This window comes from Salvelinus fontinalis, chromosome 32 (assembly GCF_029448725.1).
Source record: "Salvelinus fontinalis isolate EN_2023a chromosome 32, ASM2944872v1, whole genome shotgun sequence".
Taxonomy (NCBI): Eukaryota; Metazoa; Chordata; class Actinopteri; order Salmoniformes; family Salmonidae; genus Salvelinus; species Salvelinus fontinalis.
Window position 1 is genome coordinate 6,281,241 of NC_074696.1, and position 19,088 is coordinate 6,300,328.

The window sequence follows — 19,088 nt, forward strand, 5'->3', positions numbered from 1 at the left end:
AGACCCAGCAGTATGTCAGTGTTAAGTCCCAGCAGTCTGGCAGTGTTAAGACCCAGCAGTCTGTCAGTGTTAAGTCCCAGCAGTCTGTCAGTGTTAAGACCCAGCAGTCTGTCAGTGTTAAGACCCAGCAGTCTGTCAGTGTTAAGTCCCAGCAGTCTGTCAGTGTTAAGTCCCAGCAGTCTGTCTGTGTTGGGAGTCCCAGCAGTCTGTCTGTGTTGGGAGTCCCAGCAGTCTGTCAGTGTTAAGACCCAGCAGTCTGTCAGTGTTAAGTCCCAGCAGTCTGTCAGTGTTAAGACCCAGCAGTATGTCAGTGTTAAGACCCAGCAGTCTGTCAGTGTTAAGACCCAGCAGTCTGTCAGTGTTAAGACCCAGCAGTATGTCAGTGTTAAGTCCCAGCAGTCTGTCAGTGTTAAGACCCAGCAGTCTGTCAGTGTTAAGACCCAGCAGTCTGTCAGTGTTAAGACCCAGCAGTATGTCAGTGTTAAGTCCCAGCAGTCTGTCAGTGTTAAGACCCAGCAGTCTGTCAGTGTTAAGTCCCAGCAGTCTGTCAGTGTTAAGACCCAGCAGTCTGTCAGTGTTAAGACCCAGCAGTCTGTCAGTGTTAAGTCCCAGCAGTCTGTCAGTGTTAAGTCCCAGCAGTCTGTCTGTGTTGGGAGTCCCAGCAGTCTGTCTGTGTTGGGAGTCCCAGCAGTCTGTCAGTGTTAAGACCCAGCAGTCTGTCAGTGTTAAGACCCAGTAGTCTGTCAGTGTTAAGACCCAGTAGTCTGTCAGTGTTAAGACCCAGCAGTCTGTCAGTGTTAAGACCCAGTAGTATGTCAGTGTTAAGTCCCAGCAGTCTGTCAGTGTTAAGACCCAGCAGTCTGTCAGTGTTAAGTCCCAGCAGTCTGTCAGTGTTAAGACCCAGCAGTCTGTCATTGTTAAGACCCAGCGGTATGTCAGTGTTAAGTCCCAGCAGTCTGTCAGTGTTAAGACCCAGCAGTCTGTCAGTGTTAAGACCCAGCAGTATGTCAGTGTTAAGACCCAGCAGTATGTCAGTGTTAAGACCCAGCAGTCTGTCAGTGTTAAGACCCAGCAGTCTGTCAGTGTTAAGTCCCAGCAGTCTGTCTGTGTTGGGAGTCCCAGCAGTCTGTCAGTGTTAAGTCCCAGCAGTCTGTCAGTGTTAAGACCCAGCAGTCTGTCAGTGTTAAGACCCAGCAGTATGTCAATGTTAAGACCCAGCAGTCTGTCAGTGTTAAGACCCAGCAGTCTGTCAGTGTTAAGACCCAGCAGTCTGTCAGTGTTAAGACCCAGCAGTCTGTCAGTGTTAAGACCCAGCAGTATGTCAGTGTTAAGACCCAGCAGTCTGTCAGTGTTAAGACCCAGCAGTATGTCAGTGTTAAGACCCAGCAGTCTGTCAGTGTTAAGACCCAGCAGTCTGTCAGTGTTAAGACCCAGCAGTCTGTCAGTGTTAAGACCCAGCAGTATGTCAGTGTTAAGACCCAGCAGTCTGTCAGTGTTAAGACCCAGCAGTCTGTCAGTGTTAAGTCCCAGCAGTCTGTCAGTGTTAAGACCCAGCAGTCTGTCAGTGTTAAGACCCAGCAGTATGTCAATGTTAAGACCCAGCAGTCTGTCAGTGTTAAGACCCAGCAGTCTGTCAGTGTTAAGACCCAGCAGTCTGTCAGTGTTAAGACCCAGCAGTCTGTCAGTGTTAAGACCCAGCAGTCTGTCAGTGTTAAGACCCAGCAGTCTGTCAGTATTAAGACCCAGCAGTCTGTCAGTGTTAAGACCCAGCGGTACAGGGGCTTGCGAAAGTATTCACCCCCTAGGCATTTTTTCCTATTGGGTTGCCTTGCAACCTGGAATTAAAATCTTTTTGGGGGGTTTGTATCATTTGATTTACACAACATGCCTACCACTTTGAAGATGCAACATATTTTACATTGTGAGACAAACAAGAAATAAGACAAAAAAACTGAAAACTTGAGTGTGCATAACTATTCACCCCCAAAAGTCAATACTTTGTAGAGCCACCTTTAGCAGCAATTACAGCTGCAAGTCTCTTGGGGTATGTCTCTATAAGCTTGGCACATCTAGTCACTGGGATTTTTGCCCATTCTTCAAGGCAAAACTGCTCCAGCTCCTTCAAGTTGGATGGGTTCCTCTGGTGTACAGCAATATTTAAGTCATACCATAGATTCTCAATTGGATTGAGGTCTGGGCTTTGACCAGGACATTCCAAGACATTTAAATGTTTCCCCTTAATCCACTCGAGTGTTGCTTTAGCATTATGCGTAGGGTCATTGTCCTGCTGGAAGGTGAACCTCCGTCCCAGTCTCAAATCTCTGGAAGACTGAAACAGGTTTCCCTCAAGAATTTCCCTTAATTTAGCGCCATTCATCATTCCTTCAATTCTGACCAGTTTGCCAGTCCCTGCCGATGAAAAACATCCCCACAGCATGATGCTGCCACTACCATGCTTCACTTTGTCCCTGACCTGTTCGGAGAGCTCCTTGGTCTTCATGGTGCTGCTTGCTTGGTGGTGCCCCTTGCTTAGTGGTGTTGCAGACTCTGGGGCCTTTCAGAAGAGGTGTACATATACTGATATCATGTGACAGATCATGTTACACTTAGATTGCAAACATGTGGACTTTCTTTAACTAATTATGTGAATTCTGAAGGTAATTGGCTGCACCAGATCTTATTTAGGGGCTTCATAGCAAAGGGGGTAAATACATATGCACGCACCACTTTTATGTTTACATTTGTTATAATTTTTTGAAACATCCTTTTTATTTTTTTTATTTCACTTCACCAATTTGTACAATTTTGTATAAGTCCATTACATAAAATCCAAATAAAAATAAATTTAACTTACAGGTTGTAATGCAACAAAATAGGAAAAACGACAATGGGGATGAGGGGGGTCTTCTCTCTGAAGAGGGGGGTCTTCTCTCTAAAGAGGGGGGTCTTCTCTCTGAAGAGGGGGGTCTTCTCTCTAAAGAGGGGGGGTCTTCTCTCTGAAGAGGGGGAGTCTTCTCTCTGAAGGGGGGGGTCTTCTCTCTAAAGAGGGGGGTCTTCTCTCTGAAGAGGGGGGTCTTCTCTCTAAAGAGGGGGAGTCTTCTCTCTAAAGAGGGGGGGTCTTCTCTCTAAAGAGGGGGGGTCTTGTCTCTGAAGGGGGGGGGTTTCTCTCTAAAGAGGGGGGTCTTCTCTCTGAAGAGGGGGGGTCTTCTCTCTAAAGAGGGGGGAGGTCTTCTCTCTAAAGAGGGGCGTCTTCTCTCTAAAGAGGGGGGATCTTCTCTCTGAAGAGGGGGGGTCTTCTCTCTGAAGAGGGGGGGTCTTCTCTCTGAAGAGGGGGAGTCTTCTCTCTGAAGAAGGGGCGTCTTCTCTCTAAAGAGGGGGGTCTTCTCTCTAAAGAGGGGGGGTCTTCTCTCTGAAGAGGGGGGGTCTTCTCTCTAAAGAGGGGGGGTCTTCTCTCTGAAGAGGGGGGGTCTTCTCTCTAAAGAGGGGGGGTCTTCTCTCTGAAGAGGGGGGACCAGTGCATTAGACTCCACATTATTGAAGTCTATTCAATAATGTGCACAAACACACACACACACACACACACACACACACACACACACACACACACACACACACACACACACACACACACACACACACACACACACACACACACACACACACACACACACACACACACATGCACCAAACACATGCACCAAACACATGCTAGTGCCCACGCAGACACACACACTCAGATGCATTCTGGCTTAGAACGCAGTCTCTCTCTCTCAACAAAAGCTTCTTCCCAAAATATCTTGAGACATACATAAACAATAACATTACCCTGACATGGTTCCTCTCTTGCACACACACACACACACACACACACACACACACACACACACACACACACACACACACACACACACACACACACACACACACACACACACACACACACACACACACACACACACACACACACACACACACACACACACACACACACACACACACACACGCCACCACGCCACCACACCACTCCCTTCTCCATCTTTGATCACTGGTCCAGAGTCGTCTCTCTGGAGCCCCAGTCTGAATTCCTTCCTATCATTCTGGTAAATTCAAACGTTTCACGGTACATATGAGACAGGGAACGCCACCACGGTCCCCGGGCCTCCCTCTCTCCTCCTCCTCCTCCTCCTCCTCCTATTCCTCCTCCATTGTCTCTGGTCTTTAATCAGGGCCTCTCTGTGGCTGAGCCTGCCTGACGGGGTGCGTTGTCTCCGCCTGGGAAAATGCCTCGGTCCCCGGCCCTGTGTCTGTTAGGAGATGTAACAGAGACCACAGGGGCTGTGTGTGTGTGTGTGTGTCTCTGTGTGTGTGTGTGTGTGTGTGTGTGTGTGTGTGTGTGTGTGTGTGTGTGTGTGTGTGTGTGTGTGTGTGTGTGTGTGTGTGTGTGTGTGCGTGCGTGTACGTATGCGTATGCGTATGTGTGTGTGTGTGTGTGTGTGTGTGTGTGTGTGTGTGGGACTGGAGTCCCTGGTACCAGTGTACTGTATAGCATCCCTTTGGGTGACACAGGTGACCATATTCTAAACCGGGGCTCATCACACTACCTGGTCTTGGACAGGAAGTACAGACGTACAATACCTTCTGATGACACACATCGGTAGGATTAAGAAACCGGGGGTTCTGATCGTTGCCATGGTGAAATCTGTCAAAATCTATTTATGCTTTGATCGATCAATCAATTGATCTGTAATGTCCTTTTTTTTTTTTTTACACGTGAATTTATTACAAAGTACTAATCGGCAACATAACAGATAGTCATAATGATGATCAACCCACGTCAACTGGAAAGTATAGAAGACATACACAATACTAGTCTGGAACAAAGGCTAGTGTCACGTTCCTGACCTTATTTCCCTTGTTTTGTATTGATTTAGTTGGTCAGGGCGTGAGTTGGGGTGGGTTGTCTATATGTGTTTTTCTATGTTGTTATTTTGTGTTCGGCCTGGTATGATTCTCAATCAGAGGCAGCTGTCAATCGTTGTTGTCACGTTCCTGACCTGTTTTCTGTTGTTTTGTATGTGTGTGATGGTCAGGGCGTGAGTTTTGGGTGGGCAGTCTATGTTTTCCGTTTCTATGTTGGTTTTGGGTTGCCTGGTATGGCTCTTATTTAGAGGCAGGTGTTTTGCGTTTTCCTCTAATTGAGAGTCATATTAAGGTAGGAGGTTCTCACTGTTTGTTTGTGGGTGATTGTCGCTGTGTCTGTGTAAGTTCATAGTTTAGGTCTGTCTAGTTCGTTTTGTTATTTTGTTTATCATTCAAGTGTATTTCGTTTCGTGTTTTTCCGTCTTGTCATTAAAACATTATGTATTCATCACCCGCTGCGCCTTGGTCAACTCACTCACCAAAAGAGAGCCGCTACAGTTGTCCCTGATTGAGAATCATACTTAGGCAGCCGGGGTTTCACGTTTGGTTTGTGGGTGTTTGTTTCCGGTGTCAGTGTTTGTGCCACACGGGACTGTTACGGTTAGTTCGTTTGTTATTTTGTATCGTGTCTTGTTTTCGTGTTATTAAAATCATGGAAACTTACCACTCTGCACATTGGTCCTCCGATCCTTCTCGCCTCTCCTCGTCCGAGGAGGAGGAAGAAATAGACTGCCGTTACAACTAGAGTCTATTAACTACAGAACTGACATGAGATGGAGAGAAAATACTAACATTCTGCAAACAGACAAAACATGGAGAGAAACCAGGGTCAAGGAACCTCCCTGAGTTCATCTCAGTTCTGCTGTGTTGGGACATCATATATTTCTGGTAGTATGTTGGGTCAGTCGAAGGCTCTGAGTTTTTCCTGACTGTCCAGTAAGATCAAGTGGTTAGGAACAACTCTGGTCTCCTAGCTCTCTAGGGTGGGAGAACTCTCCTCTATCATGGATGGAGACCTCTCTCCATTCCTCTATCCCTCCATACCTATATCCCTCCATCCCTCTATCCCTCCATCCTCCATCCCTCCATCCCTCCATCCCTCCATCCCTCTATCTCTCCATCCCTCTATCCCTCCATACCTCCATTCCTCCATCCCTCTATCTCTCCATCCCTCTATCCCTCCATCCCTCCATCCCTCTATCCATCCATCCCTCCATCCCTCCATCCCTCTATACCTCCCTCCCTCATCCCTCCATCCCTCCCTCCCTCCCTCTCTCCATCCCTCTATCCCTCCCTCCCTCATCCCTCTATCCCTCCCTCCCTCATCCCTCTATCCCTCCATCCCTCCATCCCTCCATCCCTCCCTCTCTCCATCCCTCCATCCCTCCATCCCTCCATACCTCCATCCATCCATCCCTCCATCCCTCCATACCTCCATCCATCCATCCCTCCATCCCTCCATCCCTCCATCCCTCCATCCCTCCATCCCTCTATCTCTCCATCCCTCCATCCCTCCATCCCTCCATCCCTCCATACCTCCATCCATCCATCCCTCCATCCCTCCATACCTCCATCCATCCATTCCTCCATCCCTCCATCTCTCCATCCCTCCATCCCTCCATTCCTCCATCCCTCCATCCCTCCATCCCTCTATCTCTCCATCCCTCCATCCCTCCCTCCCTCCATCCCTCCATACCTCCCTCCCTCCCTCCCTCCCTCCATCCATCCATCCCTCTCTCCATCAGGTCAAGTTTCCAGGGATGGGGAGTTTGATCACACACCAGAGTGGTGGTTTACACTGGGTTATATTAACCAATCAGCATTCAGGATTAGACCCGGCCGTTGTATAATGGGTTATATTAACCAATCAGCATTCAGGATTAGACCCTGCCGTTGTATAATGGGTTATATTAACCAATCAGCATTCAGGATTAGACCCGGCCGTTGTATAATGGGTTATATTAACCAATCAGCATTCAGGATTAGACCCGGCCGTTGTATAATGGGTTATATTAACCAATCAGCATTCAGGATTAGACCCGGCCGTTGTATAATGGGTTATATTAACCAATCAGCATTCAGGATTAGACCAGGCCGTTGCATAATGGGTTATATTAACCAATCAGCATTCAGGATTAGACCCGGCCGTTGCATAATTAGGGTTTATGAGCTTGAATGGAGTTGTTATGGGACTCCATAAATTACATTTTCAAAAGGGGGTATGGAGGCCTGATGTACGCCTACTCAGTGGGTATGGAGGCCTGATGTACGCCTACTCAGGGGGTATGGAGGCCTGATGTACGCCTACTCAGGGGGTATGGAGGCCTGATGTACGCCTACTCAGTGGGTATGGAGGCCTGATGTACGCCTACTCAGGGGGTATGGAGGCCTGATGTACGCCTACTCAGTGGGTATGGAGGCCTGATGTACGCCTAATCAGTGGGTATGGAGGCCTGATGTACGCCTACTCAGGGGGTATGGAGGCCTGATGTACGCCTACTCAAGGGGTATGGAGGCCTGATGTACGCCTACTCAGTGGGTATGGAGGCCTGATGTACGCCTACTCAGTGGGTATGGAGGCCTGATCTACGCCTACTCAGTGGGTATGGAGGCCTGATGTACGCCTACTCAGTGGGTATGGAGGCCTGATGTACGCCTACTCAGGGGGTATGGAGGCCTGATGTACGCCTACTCAGGGGGTATGGAGGCCTGATGTACGCCTACTCAGGGGGTATGGAGGCCTGATGTACGCCTACTCAGGGGGTATGGAGGCCTGATGTACGCCTACTCAGTGGGTATGGAGGCCTGATGTACGCCTACTCAGGGGGTATGGAGGCCTGATGTACGCCTACTCAGGGGGTATGGAGGCCTGATGTACGCCTACTCAGGGGGTATGGAGGCCTGATGTACGCCTACTCAGTGGGTATGGAGGCCTGATGTACGCCTACTCAGGGGGTATGGAGGCCTGATGTACGCCTACTCAGTGGGTATGGAGGCCTGATGTACGCCTACTCAGTGGGTATGGAGGCCTGATGTACGCCTACTCAGTGGGTATGGAGGCCTGATGTACGCCTACTCAGGGGGTATGGAGGCCTGATGTACGCCTACTCAGTGGGTATGGAGGCCTGATGTACGCCTACTCAGTGGGTATGGAGGCCTGATGTACGCCTACTCAGTGGGTATGGAGGCCTGATGTACGCCTACTCAGTGGGTATGGAGGCCTGATGTACGCCTACTCAGTGGGTATGGAGGCCTGATGTACGCCTACTCAGTGGGTATGGAGGCCTGATGTACGCCTACTCAGTGGGTATGGAGGCCTGATGTACGCCTAACTCAGTGGTTTCCTCAGGCCCACCACCAAGCCTTTGTGTGTGTGTGTGTGTGTGTGTGTGTGTGTGTGTGTGTGTGTGTGTGTGTGTGTGTGTGTGTGTGTGTGTGTGTGTGCGTGCGTGCGTGCGTGCGTGCGTGCGTGCGTGCGTGCGTGTGTGTGTGTGTGTGTGCGTGCGTGTGTCTTTGTGTGTGCGTGTGTCTTTGTGTTCTGCCCAGTCGAACCCGGGACCCCTCGGGGGTGTAAAACTCCAGAGGGTTTTTAGTGGATCAGGCTAAAAGGATGCGGTCGGAGCACCCTCAAAGGAACTATTTGTTTACTTTCGCTCTGTCCTAAAATAAAAAAGGAAACTCGTTTTACTCCGGAACAACAGGCAAATAAACATGCATTCCTCAAACGACAATGTGGGCAAGCGCATAAGGAGGGTGCGAGGTAGGGCGTGAGGTAGGGCGTGAGGTAGGGCGTGAGGTAGGGTGCGAGGAAGGGCGTGAGGTAGGGCGCGAGGTAGGGCGCGAGGTAGGGCTTCAGGGTGCAAGCTGCCTGTGGTAGGAACAACCCTTTGGCGCTGGTCTGACAAGGGATGGACAGAATTCAGCTTCCTAACCTATCAGACAGTTCGGTGGAGCTATTAGGTGTACTACTATCTACCAACCGCTATCCTATTCCTTTGGATATGAAGAGGGACGAATAGGCCACGAACTCCATCCCAGTCTGAGTTACTCCAACTCAGGAAATGCCTCACTAACATTGTGTGTATTTTGCCCAACATTTATGAACTGCAATAACTACATTTTCAGAACTGTAAACAATTGAAATGGAATGGACCCCATCCCTGTTTACCAAACAGGTTAAAGAGAAACACAAGCAATGAGGTTCATCACGTGATTATATTGTGGGCTAACGCAGTGATTTTCTGCCCTCTGGTGATGATAAATTCAACTACAGGCTATAACTTTAAAAGCCCAACCCCAGTCTAGTTTTACGTGATGTGATTGGCTGATCCCTTCTCTTTATCCTCCACCTGACATCTTTCTCGTTTCTCATTGGCCGAATCTTGTGACTCTCACACAGAATGGAGAAATGAGGAAGTGGGCAGTGGTTGTTGTGGTTAGCTAGCTAGCTGCTGAGGCTACAACAACTTATCCACCTATGTGTTAACTTACGACTAATTTCAAGGTTTAGTCAGGTAACGTTGTTTTATAGTTGTTTAAATGTTTGTTATTTATGTTCACTTGTACGGAATGTTTGATAAATGTAACGCTAGCTAGCTGACAGAATATTCTAGCATAGACAGATTGGTTACTATAGTTATCAATACATTTTATTCTAGCTAGTTACAAAATATAGCTACTTCTACATTTGTGATTCTACAAAAGGTACTGGAGACGATGAAAAACCTTTCTCCTGGCTAGCTACTATCTTTTTAGTTTCGAGCTTTCTCCACAGAGCCTTTCTGTGGTTATCAGTTGTGGATCTTCTCTTCAAGGCAAGGTGAGGGGGTAGTTAGTTGTAGACAGGGGTCACATGAATGTACTGCGCCAAGAGGTCAAAGGCCTGGGGTGGAAGGTTGAGGAGAGTGAACTGGCTGAGGGGTTTGTTTACTAGTACATAGGCAGCCCTGTCCTTTCTACACCTCTCTCTCTCTCTCAATTCAATTCAATTCAAGGGGCTTTATTGGCATGGGAAACATGTGTTAACATTGCCAAAGCAAGTGAGGTAGATAATATACAAAAGTCAAATAAACAATAAAAATGAACAGTAAACATTACACACTGCTCACCCTCTTTCTCTGTCTTATCTCACATTGCTCTCGCTCTCTCAATCCCTCTCATTCTGTCCCTCTCTCTGTCTCTCACTCCATTGAGGGGTGTTGTGTAGAGGTGTCAAGCTACCACTCCAAGCTGTCTTAACTCTCTCTCTGTCTCTCTGTGTCTCTCTCTCTGTCTCTCTCTCTCTTCTCTCTGTCTCTCTCTCTCTCTCTCTCTCTCTCTCTCTCTCTCTCTCTCTCTCTCTCACTCTCTCCCCCCCTCTCTCTCTCCCCCCCCTCTCTCCCTCTCTCCACCCCTATCTAATCTAATTGTATCTATCAGAAAGAATTGTGGAGATGGAGGTGTCAGGCTACCAGTCTAAGCTGCTGTGTGAGCTCAATGAGCAGCGGAAGAGAGACTTCTTCTGTGACTGCAGTATAGTCGTTGAGGGACGGGTCTTCAAGGCCCATCGCAACGTCCTATTCGCCGGCAGTGGCTACTTCCGAGCTCTATTGGTCCACTACCTACAGGTGAGTCGTGTTTATTAAGTTTACGTGGTATTGATACAAAATATGTAATTAAGGAGCCTGTGTATTATTTTACTTGTTGCTTTCACGTGTTTAAAAATAAAGGTCAATTGATAATGCTATAGTCACCCAGGCACTCCTGTTTTTTTAAAGGGAAAGAACATTGGTTGGGTAAACTGCTGGTAAAGTGCTAATCTAGTTTATAGCCTGTTTACAATATACCTTACTTCCTTGAATCTCTCCAACACCCTCCTCAGGACAGTGGTCAGCACCACAGCACGGCCTCTCTGGACATCGTGACGGCCGAGGCCTTTTCCTTCATCCTGGACTTCCTGTACTCGGGTCGACTGGACCTGCGCAGCGAGAACGTCATCGAGGTGATGTCAGCGGCCAGCTACCTCCAGATGACTGACGTGGTGTCCTTCTGTAAAGGCTACATCCGTTCCTCTCTGGAGATCTGTAACAGGGAGAAAGAGAGGGATGGAAACAAAGAGAAGGAAAGAGACGGTCCGGCTGACAGTGGAACCCCAGCCATGCCACCTCCCTCTTCCATTGCCTCTGTAGCTGTAACTCTTCCTTCGTTGTCACTAGAGGGAGATGGAGTTACTAATGTACGTTCAGAATCCTCCCCTTCCACGGTCACAGACCCCCCATCCTCGGCAGCAGCCCTCCCCAGGGTCCCCACGCCCCCTGGCCCTAGCAGAGACTCTGAGAGCGACTGCAGCTCCAGAGGGGAGTTCCCATCTCATATTATTGGGGGCCTGACCCCCCACGGACACGGGGACCATCTGATGAACCCCCTTTCCTCCTCAACCTCTGGCTTGACCCTAGAACTGGTGCACCCCAAGATCGAATACGACCCCGATGACGAGCGCGAGGAGGGATCTCCCGATACCAAAGACCTGACGTTGTTTATGGGACCCCCCCCCCACACCCAGCACCCAGACCACCTCCATGACAGGCTGACGTCCTCCAGCCTTTCCCCCAGCAGCGAGCGCTCCTCCCTGGGCTTCGGGGGCTGCCATGCCAGGCAGTTCATGGATGTGCTGTTGAGAGGCGGCTCCAGCCCCCACAGGGACAGAGGGGAGCAGGGCCAGATGTTTGCCCAGGGAATGGGCCTCTGGGGTGGGGGAGGCAGGGTGGATGAGGGACTGGGGATGGGTGGTTCCTCTATTATGGAGATACAGAGCGACTGGTACGGAGAGGACACAGGTAATTACATTCAGTTAGTTTTATCTCTATAAGGTTTTATATGAAACTTAAGTTTCTTTTTGTTTCTTTTTTCTTGCCGCTTTTGTTTAGGGGGTTTCTTTCTCCTTTCATGACAAGAAGATTTCCTTTAAAAAAAAAACATTTCAAATTGTGATATTATTTTAACTTTATAACATCGACTAAAGGACTAACTCATTAATGCTGCAGGTGATGTCTTGGTGGTACCAGTTTGTACTGTATAGTTCATTGTTTCGATTGTCTTTCCTCCCCTGCAGGAGATGGCTTGTTAGTGCCGGTGAAGCTCCACAAGTGTCCGTTCTGCCCGTACACCGCCAAGCAGAAGGGCATCCTGAAGAGACACATCCGCTGTCACACTGGAGAGAGACCTTTCCCCTGTGAGACGTGTGGCAAGAGGTTCACACGCCAGGAACACCTCCGCAGCCACTCACTCAGCGTAAGAGAGAGTGTGTGTGTGTGTGTGTGTGTGTGTGTGTGTGTGTGTGTGTGTGTGTGTGTGTGTGTGTGTGTATAAATATAAAGACAGACACTGATCTTTCTAATGGACCATCTCTCTGACCGTCTGTCACGGGACGTCTGTGTGTTTACATGCCAATGGGTTCTTCATCATGAGGACACCGTCATGATGGCTGTGTTTGTCAGTCTGGTTCCATGTTTCTTTATTGAATATAATTTCTTGGGGGGGGGGGGGGGGGGGGGGTTTGTGGCTTCTATCAATGTAATTGTCTGCATCGTTGTCTGAACCAATCCTCCATATTTTTGTACATATATACAGTACCAGACAAAAGTTTGGACACACCCACTCATTCAAGGGTTTTTCTTTATTTTTTACTATTTTCTACATTGTAGAATAATAGTGAAGGCGTCAAACTATGAAATAACACAAATTAAATCACGTAATAGCCAGAAACAGTGTTAATCTAAATATTTTTTTGTGTTTGAGATCCACCATTTGCCTTGACAGCTTTGCACATTCTTAGCATTCGCTGCGTCCAGAAACATTGTTAGTAGTTTGTTAACAAGAACTTTGTGGAGTGGGTTGGAAAAAGCGAGTTTTAAATGACTCTGACCTACAGTTGAAGTGGGAAGTTTACATACACTTAGGTTGGAGTCATTTAAAACTCGCTTTTTCAACCACTCCACAAATGTCATATCGACACATTGAAAATCTCCTCCCAACTATTTTGCGACCTGTAAGGTGCAGCTGTACATTTTATTTTTCCTATTTTGGTCTTTAATGGCAGACAAACACTTTCTTTACCTTCTTCCAACTGCCTCTTCCGTAAGGCTACAATCAGTTGGTTGTTATTTTGGGTAGAGCGATACATTTCCATATATTTTTGTTAGCTGCATGTGACAACTCCACCAGTTATATTTGTGATATCATTAACAAAGATTATTTAAAATGTATTATTATTTATTATTTAAATAAATTATTATTATTATTTATTTTTTTAATTTTATCCCCTTTTCTCCCCAATGTTCGTGGTATCCAATCGCTAGTAATTACTATCTGGTCTCATCGCTACAACTCCCGTACGGGCTCGGGAGAGACGAAGGTCGAAAGCTATGCGTCCTCCGAGGCACAACTCAACCAGCCGCACTGCTTCTTAACACAGCGCGCCTCCAACCCGGAAGCCAGCCGCACCAATGTGTCGGAGGAAACACCGTGCACCTGGCCCCCTTGGTTAGCGCGCACTGCGCCCAGCCCGCCACAGTCGCTGGAGCGCGATGAGACAAGGAAATCCCTACCGGCCAAACCCTCCCTATCCCGGACGACGCTAGCCCAATTGTGCGTCGCCCCACGGACCTCCCGGTCGCGGCCGGCTGCGACAGAGCCTGGGCTCAAACCCAGAGTTTCTGGTGGCGCAGTTAGCACTGCGATGCAGTGCCCTAGACCACTGCTCCACCCGGGAGGCCCTTTTAAATAAAAATGTAAATATTATTATTTTTTAAATCCCCCCCAAATAATACTTTTTTTATCAATTATTATTTGTTCTGTCTGGTGGATTAAACTGAAATTGCAGACAGATTTTTATGGATCGTTTTAAAAATAGCGATATTTTGGAGATTTCCTTTTCAAATGTTTTATTTTACCTTTATTTAACTCGGCAAGTCAGTTAAGAACAAATTCTTATTTTCAATGACGGCCTACCGGGGAACAGTGGGTTAACTGCCTTGTTCAGGGGGCAGAACGACAGATTTGTACCTTGTCAGCTCTGGGATTTGAACTTGCAACCTTTCGGCTACTAGCCCAACGCTCTAACCACTAGGCTACCCTGCCGCTCCAAATAACTGAAAGTCAGAGGTTGTAATCTGAATAATAAAGGTAAAATGAATAAAAAAAGAAAGTGAAAAGGGCCATTCTTGAACATGGGGTGAGACATTCTTACTAATCTGATAGGGAACCAGTTCGGATTTAAGTATAATTTTTATATGACAGAAGACTTTAGTGAGGTTCAATGCTGTAATAATTTCAGTCCTCTGTTTTCATATTCATTAAATCAGGTAGTCTTTGTGTATAGATGTGTGTGTGTGTGTGTGTGGTGTGTGTGTGTGTGTGTGTGTGGTGTGTGTGTACTGTTTGATGTTAACATGTCTTTGTCTCTGACACCCAGGTGCACCACTTCAGTTGGCCCGTGGTTTGTAAAGGGTGCAGACGAAGATTCACTGGAGCCCTGTCCCACGGACTCAAACGCTTCGGCCTGTGTGACAACTGTACCCGCGTTACGACCACGGGCCACGACGACTCACCTCCCGCCCACATCAACCTCGACGGCCAACCGGAGGCCATGGAACGTGGGGACGGAGACAGTGATTGGCCCAGGTTCAGGGAGGATGCTGATGACATGGAGGCCGGGGGAGGGATTATAGAGGAACTGGGGGAGAAAGGGAAACTACACAGATGACTATCAGACATCCCAACCACAGTGGACATGAAGGAGAGGAGACAAGGAAAGGAAGAATTTAACTTTCAGACACAGTTTTAGTCCTATCTTGCAGTCTACCTCCCCCAGTAGTTTAATTAGGGGAACAAGACTGAAACAGAGGTCCATGTTTGTCTTGGCTACTATTTTGGACCAAAATAACTGTGGTACAGAACTGCATGACCATAAGAGGACTGGGTTTGTCCCTAGGAGAAAGACGTTGTGTTGTCCCTAGGAGAAAGACGTTGTGTTGTCCCTAGGAGAAAGACGTTGCGTTGTCCCTAGGAGAAAGACGTTGTGTTGTCCCTAGGAGAAAGACGTTGTGTTGTCCCTAGGAGAAAGACGTCCCTAGGAGAAAGACGTTGCGTTGTCCCTAGGAGAAAGGCGTTGTGTTGTCCCTAGGAGAAAGGCGTTGCGTTGTCCCTAGGAGAAAGACGTTGTGCTGTCCCTAGGAGAAAGGCGTTGTGTTGTCCCTAGGAGAAAGACGTTGTGTTGTCCCTAGGAGAAAGGCGTTGCGTTGTCCCTAGGAGAAAGACGTTGTGCTGTCCCTAGGAGAAAGGCGTTGCGTTGTCCCTAGGAGAAAGACGTTGCGTTGTCCCTAGGAGAAAGACGTCCCTAGGAGAAAGACGTTGCGTTGTCCCTAGGAGAAAGACGTTGCGTTGTCCCTAGGAGAAAGACGTTGCGTTGTCCCTAGGAGAAAGACGTCCCTAGGAGAAAGACGTTGTGTTGTACCTAAGAGAAAGGCGTTGCGTTGTCCCTAGGAGAAAGACGTTGTGTTGTCCCTAGGAGAAAGACGTTGTCCCTAGGAGAAAGTCGTTGTCCCGAGGACAAAGACGTTGTGTCATCTGTCGTGTCTTTGGCATCATTAAAGTGAAGACTTATTTTCTCACGTCAATTCTCTGTAATTATTATTACGTGATTAGGCTAATCATGTAAATGTAATTAACTAGGAAGTCGGGGCACCAAGGTAAATCTTCAGATTACAAAATTATAATTTTCCTAATATAACTCTTCAGATGGTTTAATATCTGATCAATTAGTCTTCTAATTAATGAATTATTCTTTACCTCACGTTAGCCTCATTCCAAACGTCGTAAATTGTTGGTTATCTGCACGAACCCAGCCTTTACTATGAATCATCCCTACACCAATTGTCACAATCATTTATTTTGCAATCATTTACTAACTAAATAATCACAGAAATGCATGAACAAACAAACAGTAGCTATGGCTACAAGGAAATGATAGGGGAGGTTCCCTAGTGGGCTAAGCCGATATGACGGCTTGGTGGACAAAGGGAAGTGGGTGTGGATTGAGAAGGGAGCGAAAGACAAAAGAGTCACTACACAGTTGATAATTATTTTAATTGAAATGATAATCTTTTGCACGTGAACGCTCACTCATTTGGGAATAATTGCAATCAATATATATATTTACGCTCAAGTGTGTCGTCGTGATCTCTGTTGGAATCGTCTGTCTTTCTGTTGGAGAGTTCATCTGAGCGTCTCTCTCTCTCTCTCTCTGCTTCCCTGAAGTCCTTTGTGGTTAGGATGGATACCTCAGAGTACCATTCAGAAATGTTCTAATAGATGTTTCGGCGGTTGACGGTCTTCGCATCCCATGTTGCAGACTAGTAATTAGTATCTAAGATTTGCTCTTATTCTTTCGTGATCGATAGTCTCAGAGTTTAACCATTTCCAGCCGTGTAGTCAATGCTCCACGTGGTAAGGTTAGGAATTCAACAACCATTACATCCTTAGCTTATACTGAGGTTTTTGTGGTCTCTACTCAAACCTTCGCCCCCTCAGCTGACCGAGGTATGCGTGGTCTGACGAGGATTTCTTCAGATGGGGGTTTTATTCGTAACAGTAGAAAAGGGCTGTTCCATGAGCCAGATCATGTCTGTGCTCATGGGGGCGGCCCAATTACTTAGTTAAACTTTAAAGGGAATACAATTCTCTCACATTAACGGTTTACCATAGCATTACATCATTTCACAAATAGTTTCATCTTTACTCATTCATTTTAGACAATAATTAGATACAAACCTCATAATGGAGGCACCTGTATAAACAGAGTTATGGTAATGTGGCTGTATTGTCTTTCATGAGGTCACAAACATGAAACAAAAAGGACCTTGTCGTAGCTGACTTCTCCACCGACCGTTTACACATTCTCCAAAATATGGACATTGTTCAGTTCTCAAGTTCTGTGAAGAAGTTCCTTTGTTCTTTCTATGTGTCTCTTTCTGCATGGCCATTGGGGAGAGAGTCTCCTCCTGGAATTTACGACCTGAGATAACAGAACCTGGATATAGGAGAGGAGAGAGAGGGAATGCCACGATCTATTCCCAGAAAGGGCCACGTCATGACATGTCCCTAGGAGGAAGACGTTGTGTTGTCCCTAGTAGAAAGGCGCTTTGTTGTCCCTAGGAGAAAGACGTTGTGTTGTCCCTAGGAGAAAGACGTTGTGTTGTCCCTAGGAGAAAGACGTTGTGTTGTCCCTAGGAGAAAGACGTTGTGTTGTCCCTAGGAGAAAGACGTTGTGTTGTCCCTAGGAGAAAGACGTTGTGTTGTCCCTAGGAGAAAGACGTTGTGTTGTCCCTAGGAGAAAGACGTTGCGTTGTCCCTAGGAGAAAGACGTTGCGTTGTCCCTAGGAGAAAGGCTCTGTCCCTAGGAGAAAGGCTCTGTCCCTAGGAGAAAGACGTTGTCCCTAGGAGAAAGACAACGTCTCTTCTACTTGGTCATGGTGGCACAATGCACCAGTTGATGTTACGCTATAACAGTCTGTTCTCCATGGAAACCGCAAGTGTCTTGTCCTCAACAGCCTCATCAACTCTATGCAAAGGAGATGTGTCGCGCTGCATGAGGTGGTCACTCTAGATATGACTGGTTTTCTGATCCGCGCCCATACCTTGTTTAAAAAATAAATAAATTACCCCCTTTCTCTCCCCAATTTCATAGTATCCAATTGTTAGTAGTTACTTAGACGAAGGTCGAGAGCCATGCGTCCTCCGAAACACAACCCAACCAAGCCACACTGCTTCTTAACACAGCGTGCATCCAACCCGGAAGCCAGCCGCACCAATGTGTCGGAGGAAACACCGTGCCACCGTGCACTGCGCCTGGCCCGCCACAGGAGTCGCAAGTGCGCGATGAGAGAAGGATATCCCTACCGGCCAAACCCTCCCTAACCCGGACGACGCTGGGCCAATTGTGCGCCGCCCCATGGACCTCCCGGTCGCGGCCGGCTGCGACAGAGCCTGGGCTCGAACCCAGAGTTTCTGGTGGCACAGCTAACGCTGCGATGCAGTGCATTAGACCACTGCCCCACCCGGGAGGCACTACCTTGTAAAGTGGCTGTTCCACTGGATGTCATAAGGTGAATGCACCAATTTGTAAGTCGCTCTGGATAAGAGCGTCTGCTAAATGACTTAAATGTAAATGTAATGTATCTGTGACCAACAGATGCATATCTTTATTCCAGTCTTGTGAAAATCCATAGATTTAGGACCTAATTTTTTTAAATTGACTGAGTTCCTGATATGAACTGTAACTCAGTAAATTGTTGCATGTTGCGTTTTTATATTTTTGCTCAGTGTATATTTCAGGACGTTGTGTATTTCTGGAAATAATCAGAATTCATGTCAATTCAAGGAAATTTTTTTTTTTTTTTTTTAACAAAAAAAACAGCTTCTCCAAAAATGGTGTTCTCTTGTCTTAGTTTACTCCGGGTGTGGGGTAAACTCAGCCGCTGGACAGAGTGAAATAATCCACCTACATATTTCTGTACTGAATTAAATATTACCACTACCTTTTAAAACCATGTCTATCTCTATTTCCCAAACACAATTCAACACATTCACAATCACTTTTTTTCTTCTTCTTGTCTTTGTAATTTGAAGTATATTTAAACACAGGCTTAACACCTAACCAACACTTTGTTCTTAGGCCCGGTTGTTACCACATAAACCAGTGATAATGCCCTACATTACACCAGGGAAGAAAACACTTATATTGGCTCAACTTGACACTGGCTCAACCATTGGCTCATCTTGCCACTGGCTCAACCATTGGCTCAACTTGACACTGGCTCAACCATTGGCTCATCTTGCCACTGGCTCAACCATTGGCTCAACTTGACACTGGCTCAACCATTGGCTCATCTTGCCACTGGCTCAACCATTGACTCAACTTGACACTGGCTCATCCATTGGCTCAACTTGACACTGGCTCAACTTGACACTGGCTCAACCATTGGCTCAACTTGACACTGGCTCATCTTGCCACTGGCTCAACCATTGACTCAACTTGACACTGGCTCATCCATTGGCTCAACTTGACACTGGCTCAACTTGACACTGGCTCAACTTGACACTGGCTCATCTTGCCACTGGCTCAACCATTG

The 19,088-nt window shown here is 47.3% G+C and overlaps 1 protein-coding gene across 2 annotated transcripts; it reads left to right on the plus strand.

Moving 5' to 3' along the window:
* Positions 1 to 8,858: 8,858 nt before the first annotated feature.
* On the plus strand, positions 8,859 to 18,503 carry LOC129830652 (zinc finger and BTB domain-containing protein 8B-like). Of its 2 annotated transcripts, none has more exons than XM_055893247.1 (5): positions 8,859 to 9,739; positions 10,339 to 10,526; positions 10,781 to 11,735; positions 12,011 to 12,189; positions 14,372 to 18,503. In XM_055893247.1, exons 2-5 carry the CDS (start codon positions 10,353 to 10,355, stop codon positions 14,660 to 14,662), a joined length of 1,599 nt encoding a protein of 532 aa, XP_055749222.1. In that variant the 5' UTR covers positions 8,859 to 9,739; positions 10,339 to 10,352; the 3' UTR covers positions 14,663 to 18,503. The 2 variants fall into 2 exon arrangements, with proteins under 2 accessions (XP_055749222.1, XP_055749221.1); XM_055893246.1 differs by having other exon boundaries at positions 8,860 to 9,434.
* Positions 18,504 to 19,088: the final 585 nt, after the last annotated feature.

Bases quoted from the DNA above. Each gene is read 5' to 3' on its own strand.
- LOC129830652 (XM_055893247.1), top strand. From the start codon at position 10,353: ATGGAGGTGTCAGGCTACCAGTCTAAGCTGCTGTGTGAGCTCAATGAG. The intron at 10,527-10,780 runs GTGAGTCGTGTT...CACCCTCCTCAG, and splicing joins TATTGGTCCACTACCTACAG to GACAGTGGTCAGCACCACAG. The intron at 11,736-12,010 runs GTAATTACATTC...CCTCCCCTGCAG, and splicing joins CTGGTACGGAGAGGACACAG to GAGATGGCTTGTTAGTGCCG.